Raw genomic sequence first — 11,261 nt, 5'->3', positions numbered from 1 at the left:
AATTATGCACTTGGCGCCATATATTACCTCTGCAATACATCAAACAAAGAGGAGATTATGAAACCAGAAGTTGTAGATGTCATCAACAAATACGCAGTGGCTGAGAGTGTGAGCTTTAGTAATCTATCTAAAGCAATTCTGGACAAGCACCTATCTAACAGAAACTGAAACTTGATATTCTTGATGGCGAATTGGCTGAAATCGCATTGCTACGTTGCTCGTTCTTCTTTTCTCTTTATTCTTTTATGATCTCATGAGTATGACTTTATCTCTTTTATTCACTTTTTTTTACAATGATTTTTATATTTCTTTTGGTAACATTTGAAATCATAGTTAAATTTTAAAAATAAAAACTATATTTTTCCACAAAATTTGACTTTGATTTTTAAACGCCCCTAAAGAGTAGATGTAAAAGAACATAGGCAAAACGGTTAGAAGCTTAATTTTCAAAAAACTAAATTATTCTCCTACGGGCTAAGGTCCAAAGGGGTTGAAGTTTTCAATTTTAGGTGTGGTTCACTCCATATAACTGGAGGAGAGTTGATGAAATCTCATTGCATTGGTTCCAACAAAGATTACAAAGAGTGATACACAACTATTCGGAAGAGAATAAAAAAGTTTTTCCTCTTTTTTAGGTAAATTTGATATTTCTTTTATTGAATTTGCTTTATTTTGAACCAACTCCATAAATGATTGAGTTTTTGTTAGATAAATGATTGAGTTTTGGTTAAATTGTAGACAAAGTTATAATTCATCTTCGTTGATAAGAATCTTCGTAAAAGTCTCGTGGAAAGATTCATGATAGCTTCATGATAGCTTTTATCAAACTCTAGATACCGCTTAACAAGTTTGATAAAGGAAAGGTAGAATTCTAACTTTTAATATTAGAAAGGTTTGATTTTAATTTTTTCTAAATTATATGGATTAAATTTGTAATTTAACCTAAAAATTAAATTTAATTTCGACTAACTTTGTAATTTTGAAAAATATCAAAGAGGTCAAATATGTGGAGGTTTCGACCAACTTTGTAAGTTTGAAAAAAATCAAATGTCAAATATGTGGAGGTGTTTCTCTAAAAAAACAAAGTAATGTATATGGTGGAAAAATTAAACCAAAATTTTATTTTGACTGATAATGCAATTCAGTGGCGTATTCAGAAATCATTTGAACTCAAGACTTTAAAATTTTAAAAAGGGACACAGCCACTAAACTAAAGGTAGAATATAGAAAAAAAATGTATTATTTAAGATATATTATAATTTGACACTTTAAAAACTAATATTAAAATACAAAATCCGGAAATATGAAAAAGGCACGTGTCCTCCTAACCCCTTAATCGATCCGTCCATGATGCAATTGCTATTTTATGATAGTTGAGTTAGATTTCGTTTTCATACATAAATCAATTATAATAACTAATTAGAATTGGATTCACGTGGAGTTAAAAAGTCAGTTCTGACTTGCATACTTGTCTTTCTTTTCATTTTGTTTCTTTCTAGATGTTCTCAATTTGGGATTTTAATATTTCACGGTAAAGTTTTTGGTTTCAAAATTGATGTACAAATTTATGGCTCAAATATGTGTAAAAGCATGTTGAGACCTTATCTTAGGAGGTAAGTAAGAGTTATCAAAATGAACTAGTTTGAAAAGCTCCGATACTATCTTGAAAAGAACCAAAAATTTGATGCTTCATTACTTGAACATTTGAAATCTTTGCTACAAAGATCACTCAAAGGCTTTATGAAGGTAAAGAAAAACTATTTGAATGGTTCTACTCCAATGAGAACTCTTCAAGCCATATTAGCACCTCATTTCTCTGTCAACAAGACCACAAATAAGAGCATATGTCCATTTTAAAATCAGATAAATCAGACCAAGGCAGTCAAAGAAAGAAGCCTTTTTCCCCTTCTAGTGACATCATTCAAACATAGTGGTGTACACTTATTTTAGGATTACTTTCCATAACCTTATTTTAAAATGAAGAACACTTTCGGTTACCACTTTTGGAAAAGTAATCTAGTGTTTTTATATTATTAAAACCATTTTTATTATTCGACAAAATATCATGAAATTTTAGAGAAAATATGAGTTATCTACACTTTCTTTTCCTTCTAAAAGTCATTCCAAACTCACTCTAAGATGTAAAGGAAGACTATTTTAAGGAAGAACTAACTTCATAAAAGTGAAAATCAAAATGCAAAGTGAATTTTGAAAGTAATACTTCGAGGAAAAATACCATGTATTTTTAAACTTCTAACTAGGTAATCAAACACTAAAAATAATTCAAATGAAAACTTTTTTCTTTTTACAGTCGAAAAGAAATTTAAAATCTCACTCTGAATCCAGAACATGAAACGCTAATTGATTATAGCCTACTTAACAGAAAAACTTCTAATCTTTCCTTGAAGTTTGATTAAAAGATGTCAAGCCATAGGAAAATTGAGCAATATATGATGGAAAGGCAAATGGACATACCATTATAAAGTTCCATGTTCTTCCAGGGTCATTATACCGAGCAAGCAAACAGCCGTTCCTGGGTTTGAGACCATCCTTTATGAGACTAGAACGCAGTTCTTTTGCCTTCTCTTGCACAATCTCTTCAATAGGTTTCCCACTGAATTTCAAAACTGCAGCAATACCTCCTTCAACCTTTCTCAAGCCAACTATATCTTGTTCAGGATCTGGTAAACTGAAGAAAGATGTGATATTCATAATTGAGCATTCCACCAAGTGAAGTATGCAGTTCATTAAATAGCTTACAACTTGGCATTCCCAATTTCATAGAGTTTCATTTAAAAAATTTGAAGAGGGGATCCAGTTAATCGCACCTGTCTATATCTTTCTCTGAAGGAAGAACTATTTGAATGGAGACTTTGGGTGATTCAGAGTTAAACTTTTGGGTGAATACAGGAGTGGTCATGGGTATCTTCTCCTTTGTAGAGTTCTTCCCAAATATATACCTGTGTTTATTTAATCATAATATATTACCAACAAAAACAACAATTCTACTTTTACCCAAAGGAGAAAATGTATGGTTTTATTCAAGTGTCATGCTGTAAGGGAGGGCGGTGGTGTGTTGTGTCCTAGATGAGGGAGCTTAGCAGCTGAAAATATATACTAGCTTACAATTTGCCAAATGTGGCATCGAGCATGTAGAATCTGGTGTGAATCAAGACGGACCAACTTAGCAAGGATGTGTTTTAGGGTGGGTGGGCTCAGGGGAAAAGAGATACTCACCCAGCAACTGTATTGAATCCTGCAGATCCAGCGAGCTTGTCTCCACTTGTTTCTACCACTATAAATGGAGCATATTTCCTCACCTGAAGAAAAGATGTACGTTGGACCATAACTATCATCTTTCAGATTACTAAAATCTAAGTGCTAGAAAGTTTCATATCAAGTTAGTCTTGTTACAACTAACGAAATATTGTCATTACTCAAGCTACTCGTGCATACAATACATGAAAAAATTAACATTTCTATATTCATTAGATCCATCAACTCTTGAAACGCTTGCTACCTTGAGTATATATTTAGTTAATAAATAAAATGTCAGCCGTAAAATCTTCAGTTTCACCTACACATCATTGAGATAAGAAACTCTCTATGGGAAGCAATCACAAAGAATATGTTCTGATATGTACCTGGACTAAGAACTAATCTGATAGTTATTTTAATTTTTGACAGTCTGAGTTCAAATGTATCTGATGACTGATCTACTAGAAATATTAAGAGCATGCCTCAACATTTTAAGTGAGAAAAATAACTTCAATCCAAGAGCCCTTGAAAGGCTGATAAAGGGAATAATAATTTAATACAACACAGATAACAAAAGATCATGAAACACATAGCAAATGGCAGTAGAAAACAAACCTCATACTTTGCAGTCCTTTTCAGAATCAGATACTTGGGTGATTCCAATTCTGGAGTCTTATAAAACCGAAGCTGAAGAAAGTAAACATTAGAAAAACAAGAGAATTATCTCTTGTGGATGAATTTCATCATCAATAAAACATCAATACCTGCTTGAAAACATCCCAAAGGCCTTCTACTGAAAAGTAGTCGTTGTTTTGTATCGAATCCCAGAGATCCTAATATTAAAAAAAAAGGATGAGATGGATTCAATAGAATTCATAACTGATCGGGCAGCCACATATTCTCTCATTCACTTTCAAATTAAGGAAGAAGGATGTTACCACGTGACTACAGAACTTGCCGGTCTCTGGATTGATACCCATGATGGAATTTCCTGTGAAAACTAATTCTGGTTTCCATGGTAGAAGGGCAAACTTCATTACCATAGTCCATCTTGTAGTTATTTCATATGGTCCTGTCTAGAGCCACTCAATCAATCAGATTAATGTTAAAAAGCAACGATAAGTTTCTTCTCATGGACTCCAATAATAAACTAATTTCATAACGTTAAGAAAATTTGAAGCGAAACGAACCTGTTTAACCCAGTGCAAGAAGAATTCAGGCCTGAAGAGTTCTCGCAAGAGGGAAATATTAAACAAATACCCACTAATCGTATCGTGCTTAGTAATGGGGTCACGAAATCTCACTTGTTCGTCGTACGCCGTTCGATCAATCCCCTGTTCATCGAAAAGATGGGAAAGATCTTCATGCAAGAAATCCACCAATCGGCCTACATCGAGCGTCGATTTTGGTGGGATTTGATCAACCAAGTTGCATCGAACAACCCACTTAGAATTTTTGGTATGAGGTTTAAAAGCTGGAGTTCTGGATAGAAGTAAACGTGGTGGGAGGTGGGTTATTCTGCCGGATTTCGGTGGGCGGAGAAGGGAACTGAGTGTTGGGGTTGAGGGGAAGTTTTGGAGGGAAAGTTGAAGAGTGGCCATTTGAGCCTCAGCCACAGCCGGCGGAGTGTCATTGGGAAGGTGGGATTTGGAGGTAGGGGACGGGGAGTGATTGGCTGATTTTTGCTTCCTCAGAAATTTTTGTGGTGAAGAACAATCCAAATCATTTGAACAATCTACGTGTTCCAGTCTCAGCCATTGCTGAAATGTCCATGCATTCTACAGAAAATTTGTTTTTCTTTTATCTTATTGTTAAAAACCTTTTTCGTATCCTATTAGGGGGCGTTTGAATTGTTTAACTAACTTCAATTTGTTCTTTTATAGGACATTAATGTGGTCTTCTATTCAAGCACTCTTTAATTTTGTAATTTGATTATCACTTCAATCATGTTTGTTCCCAAACTATTCTTACAAATCTTTCAAACTAACTAAAGCAAGTCTATCACTAAAATGTTACTATATTTTGTAAATATTTTCAACGGTTTTATAAAGTATCAATAAAAAGTTAATCTAATTAATCTTGTATTATTTATACCCATATCCATAATCAATTCAAGCTTAGCTTCTTCAAATTAATGAAATTTGTGGCTTAATTGTGAGAGCAACACTTGAACACCAAATATAGCAAGACCCACTAAATCAACTAATCAAGTATTGGAATTTCTTACTAACCTTAGTCAAAAAATCAAACTTTTGGACAACATTTTCACTTTTTCACTTTTTTCAAATCCCAAGTTTAACATTTTCATTTAAAACACAATTAATTTAATTTAATATCCAATATTAACTTTCACTAAACCCCATCAATCCAAATGACCCATTTTGAATCTCCATCCAAAATTCAGATATCTAAGAATGTGAATTAAATATCATATTCTCCTTCCAACCCAACTCATTGAATATGTCTAATGTGTTTAATGATTTATTCTCAAAAATGGATTCAAACCACTTAAATTCCTTTATCAATGTTGATTGTAACGTGAACTAGTAAATGATTTAATGGACCTACAGTTTATCAGCTCCGATCTAAGATTTATCAGTTAAATTTTTTAACCTAGTTAATAAACATTTGTTGACTATCATAATTGTCCATTATAGCTCGTACGTGCATTTTTCTCATTAAAAATATATTTATGTTCATTGGATATGATTCGTAAGTCAAACCTTCACAAGTGGATCATAATTTTGGTTGGGTCAAAGTTATCATTTTCAAAATTACTTCTTGTTCTTTAAGTTTCACTCAAATTCTAATGAACAATTGATTTGTAATTCAATCACTCAATCGAATCCCTTACAAGTCATTCAAGATTCAAAGTCAGCACTAAAGGGAACAACTTCTCTACTAACTCTCACTACAAAAAATTATGAATCTTCCGACGCAAATTTACACCGTTGGGAGATAACCCATCTCCTGATGCTCCAAATGGAGTGTCGGGAAATAGAAGGAAACTCTCGACGTCATGTAATGACACTGAGAGATAAAAGAGAACTTCTGACGCCATGTAATAACATCGGGAGATACAAGCGAACTCCCTATGCATTACTAGTGGTGTCACGAGTTAATGGAAAATTGTTGACCCTTTAATTAAAGGATCGGCAGTTTAGGGATAACTTTGTAGGCTGTGTTGGCGGGGTTGGGAGTTGGCCTTAAAAAACCATAAATACTAATGTCTTAATATTTTTATCATTGTCGTCCGGTGCCCCTCGTCCAAAGCTCTAAAGATATGAATGCCTTGAAATTTTCGTCATCTCCATTTCCTCTGCTCAAATTCCCGTCGAACTCATGCTCCCAGACGCATTTGATGCTCGAACGGGTGTATTTTAAAATTGGAATTTTGTGATCATTGTATAGCATGGTTTTTTCTTTGAGATTCACGGTCCATAGCACTCATGATCATTGTATAGCATGGTTTTTTCTTTGAGATTCACGGTCCATAGCACTCATGAATTTGCTTTATTCATAGGTTGTCTTTTGGATGTGGATATCCCCTAAGACATTGGGCTTGGGCACACAAACTTCAGTGTATCATCACTCCTATTTGTCTTCACTCTTGTTTCTTGTAGGTGAGTCTGAACCTGTGAAAGTGTTTGAGAGAACAGCCAATCTGGCTAACAATCAGATTATAAACTATAGGTATGATCCTTCTGAAAAGTGGTTAGTTTTGAATGGGATTGCATCTGGTTCACCTAAGGTATGTAATCATTTTCTTAAATTCTTATTCTCCATGGAAACGGCACCCTTGTTTGTTTTCTTTAAATATCAATTTGCACCTACAAAAAATTTCTGGGTGGTCAAGATTCATATGGCAAAGTTCTTTTCACTTCCACATACAAAGAAAAGATGACTCAGATAGAAATGGTGGATAGAATACATTTAACTGGTATTGGTTAGTTTTAGAATCAGGATTGATTGAATTGTTTTATCCACACTGACGCCCATCCTCCCTTCGTTGGTTGACAATGTAATACACAATGGTGTACTTGATTGGGGCTAAAACACTACCAACTTTGTCTATGGTTTAGGCTTCAGTTTGTAGTAATTCGCAAGACATGCTTCTTCCTGAAGAAAATTGAAGACCATTCCTAGTGCTTTCGGCCTTAGAAATTAGAATTAGAATTAGAACTTAGAAGTTATTGGTTATGGTTACCACTCCTCCAATTTCTTACGTAGCGCGATGACTTGTGGCATAGGCTTTTTGCCTTCTTCTGTTCTTCATGAATAGAACTATTTATTTTGTAGTTTTTTTGCCATCTTTTACAGTTAAGAATGATGTTCTTAAATCTTATCCTGTTTACATTTGTTGTAATATGTAAAGTTATGAAGCTTACAAATTTAGGATTGTTGGAGTTCTGATTTTCTTTTTTCTTATTATATAGAGGCCATAACTTGTGAAGGGTAATATGCAACTCTTCTCTGTGGATCAGCAGAGAAGTCAAGTATTGAGTTCTGATTTGCTTTTTTCGTATTTTATCCTAGAATGTTGGTTGTTGGAGTTTTAATTTGCTTTTTTCTTATGGAGTTGACACTTGAAAGTATGAAAATTGAGATGCTTCTTTAAATTTCTAAGAAGACAACTAATCATTTCTAATTTCAAATAATTAGAACCCTGTCACCTATGAATTCGGTTTCATCTGAACTAGGAGTTCAGTTTGGAACTTCACTGGAAGCTCCTCACGTGATTGATGTGGAATCTCAGGTAATGGACTTTTCTTATTTCTTGGTTTCTTGAGGATTAGTGTCTGCGTATTTAGATGGGAAGTTCCAAAAACCTTGCCGAAATATTCTAGTTGCCATGAATAAACTGAATTCCTTAAGGCCCAATCAAAGAAATTAAGTCAAGGACGAACTAAAATACCACTGAATTTGATTTTGAGCACAAGGAAAAATCTAGTTCTTGATGGGAGTGACTAGTATGGTTTCTTAATGATGGGTTGAGTAATTTTTATTTTCCTTCTTTTGAATCTAGGCTTTAAAGCTAGAATAATTTGGAGCGAATGGATCAGATGTTGAAAGCGTATGTTATCTACGAGACCTAAATGATGCAAATAGCCTCGTTGATGTGATGCATTCTTGTTTGTAATCGGTGGTGGTTACATAGGAATGGAGTGTGTTGCATCTTTAGTGATTAACAAAATTAATGTAGCGATGGTTTTTCCTGAAGCACAGTGCAGTAAGGAGCGTTGTTATTTTGCTTTCTTCTATTGATTAGTCGTTAGCCATCCTTATTATATGGACAATTGATCTTGGAAAATGCTTGCCTTAATGCTAATCTCTCTTCTTTCATCCAGCTTTACTAATTCATATGTACTACAAGTGTAGAACTTTTCTTATGTACCCTTCTATCTTTCTTATCAGCTCTATAAGAATCAATAATTTTTTTTAATTTTGATGCACGTAATACTTTGCCAATTGAATTCTAGAATTTGCTGCAAAGATTCTTCAAATAATTCTTTAGTTTTTTAGTTTTTGTGACAGTTTTTTTCCTCCCTTCCATTTTCTAATGTAAACAATTTTCGTAGTAGATAGTTTTTGTTGTAGTGTGCATCTCATCCTTGTTTTAGGTTATACAGAAACGCTTTTAGTTTTTGGTTGTAGGGAAAAAATTGTCCATCAAAACTGCAGGAACATATAAGATATGCTTTAGGGGATCCTTTGGAAATTTGGCTTAATAATTTACTTTGCTTGGATGGTATTGCATCTCCTATCTTTAGGTTAGCATGGTGATTTTCTATTACAATTATGGAACCTAATTGTGAATAAAAATCTTTGATTCCAAATTCTTGTTATTTTCGTTTTACCTAGGTATCCCCATCCTAGTGAGTGCAACTTATATCATGTCAATCGAAACACTTTGTTCTCCTTTCACAAAGGATGTGGAGCTTTTTTGCAATTGATTTTCATACTTATCTCATCATTTAAGCCACTTAATTTTGTTGGTTTTAATGTTAATTTGTTGTTTTGTTTCTTTATTTAGAGAATGATCACTATTTATGTTCATTGCATCTCATAATAAAAATTCTCTGGATGATCTTCAATTAGTGGTTGATGCTCCAGATCATAATTTGATTGTAATGTTTGGTAATTCTTAAAAACATTGTCGTGATGACATATGAACTATACTCTCAATTATGTTTTGTTAGTCACTCATTGTCAACATTAACATTTTCTCTTCTTTGTTTTCTATAATAATTTACTCTGATCTTAATGTTTTTTCTTCATGATGTTGATAAGGAAGTGGCCTTCGTTTTCTCTTTATTGCTATCTTTAAAAATGTTATTAAATATATTTCTAACGTTGTCAACATATTTACTAATATTGGTTTTATTTATTTACCTTGTATGGTGAGCCCTCTCCCCCCTTTTCCCAGTTGCTCATTTGTTTTCTATGATGTATTGGATTTACCTGCTCCTCCATTTGGTAGTCTAGAAGTTTGGTCTAGATTGCAGTTGTAATCTCTTTTCTTCATTTTCTTTGTCCTCATTTTTTTTTCAAAGAACAGTTTGGGTGGTTACACTGTATGTCACATGATTACCACATACTCAAACATAGACAATTACACTGTATTTCACATGATTACCACAAACTCGTTAGTTGGTGGTGCATTAGAAGAGCTAGCTTGCTGATTCTTCACGTGTTCAGTAATGCTCTTCAGTGTGTTTCCTAGGTCTTCAACCTTTGTATTCATCTTCTCCTTTATAGACTTCAAAAGTTCATACATGTCTCCCATTTTTTTCCATCTTCTCTTGGCTTATTTCAATTTGTTCTAAAAGTTTGGTCAGTCCGTCAATTTGAGTTGTAGAGTGTGAGGCCCTGATTCAGAAAAGGAAGTCCTTTGGTAAAGGACACTTGATGGAAGGTTGTTTCGGATAAGTGTTGAGACATCTCGAAAGAAAGGATGCAAAAAGAAAGTAGGTGATGGAAAGAGAAAGGTGTAAGTCAAAGATTCTATTGCGTGAACATAAGCGACTCGATGAGGATGACTAGTGAGGAAGGCATTGCATTAGGTGCCAAAAGCGAGGTCTTTGGCAAGATACTACGAGAAAATGTATTTGTGCCCAAGAGATTGAAGCGAGGAAGTAAATGTCTTGTCAAAGTGACACGACAACTCGTTGTGGAAAAGGAAACGACGATGACTTTTCGAGAAGAGAAAAGGACAATCGAACAATTAAGATTTTGACTTCCCTATTTACATGTGTCTCAAAGGAAAGTCAAATCATTGTTGACGGTTAGTTTACGTGTCAAATGTGGGTTGATAGCATAGTGAGTCGTGTTAGTAAGGTAACACACATGTAAAGCATGGAAGTGATCTTTGGAGGTGAAATACCTCTATAAATAGGGTCGAAAGCCAAAAGAAAAGGAAAGTTTTGTCCAAAGAGAAAATGATTTATGTTTTAATTGTGATGAATGTGTGCAAATCATTAGCTTTATTCCTATCAAGTAAGTAGTGCTTATGTGATGTTCGTATAGTGTGAATGGCGACGGTCGATGCAACAAGAAAAGGAATGAATTAGGAAACTTTTCAAATGTTATTGATGGAGTGAACATCACAGTAGCTCAATTGCAAGATACTGGCGAAAGCGAATCAATCATTGAGAGTAGAGTTCATATGTAACCTGTGGACCTTTGCTTGATGGTCATAGATCATCAACTTAAAAGGGTTTTTCTTGACAGTTTTTGCATGTCAACAAAATCACAACTTGAGAACTCATACTTTTTGATGTTTTTGTCTATTTGTTCAATAAAATAAGGGATCTTTTCTTGATGCACATGAAGTCAAAATAAATATTGCATCAAAAAAAAATATTTTTCTTGATGATCTTTTGCCTCATGGCCATCAAGAAATCAAAATTTGTTTGCATCAAGAAAAAAACAAATTTGTAGTAGTGAGTTGATACATCTAAGGGTGAAAATTATGAGGAGACAATTGTTTGTTTTGATTCTAA

General features: G+C 33.9%; 1 protein-coding gene across 1 annotated transcript; it reads right to left on the bottom strand.

Annotated features, from left to right (window-relative positions):
• Nucleotides 1-1,659: 1,659 nt before the first annotated feature.
• LOC101206063 lies at nucleotides 1,660-10,045 on the bottom strand. Its single transcript, XM_011650189.2, has 9 exons — nucleotides 9,896-10,045; nucleotides 4,449-5,036; nucleotides 4,197-4,334; nucleotides 4,023-4,091; nucleotides 3,874-3,945; nucleotides 3,238-3,320; nucleotides 2,829-2,960; nucleotides 2,476-2,689; nucleotides 1,660-1,816 (listed from the first exon to the last, which is right to left on the bottom strand). The coding sequence occupies exons 1-9, from the start codon at nucleotides 10,043-10,045 to the stop codon at nucleotides 1,772-1,774; spliced, it is 1,491 nt and encodes a 496-aa protein (XP_011648491.1). The 3' UTR covers nucleotides 1,660-1,771.
• Between the last annotated feature and the right edge of the window lie 1,216 nt (nucleotides 10,046-11,261).

The sequence above is a fragment of the Cucumis sativus genome, chromosome 1, assembly GCF_000004075.3.
Source record: "Cucumis sativus cultivar 9930 chromosome 1, Cucumber_9930_V3, whole genome shotgun sequence".
NCBI classification, from domain to species: domain Eukaryota; kingdom Viridiplantae; phylum Streptophyta; class Magnoliopsida; order Cucurbitales; family Cucurbitaceae; genus Cucumis; species Cucumis sativus.
This window is presented reverse-complemented; position numbering and strand designations above follow the sequence as displayed.

Bases quoted from the DNA above. Each gene is read 5' to 3' on its own strand.
- LOC101206063 (XM_011650189.2), bottom strand. From the start codon at position 10,045: ATGGGAGACATGTATGAACTTTTGAAGTCTATAAAGGAGAAGATGAAT. The intron at 4,335-4,448 runs GTTCGTTTCGCT...GAGTGGCTCTAG, and splicing joins TCTTGCACTGGGTTAAACAG to ACAGGACCATATGAAATAAC. The intron at 3,321-3,873 runs GTTTGTTTTCTA...TCTTTTCTTCAG, and splicing joins AAAGGACTGCAAAGTATGAG to GTGAGGAAATATGCTCCATT.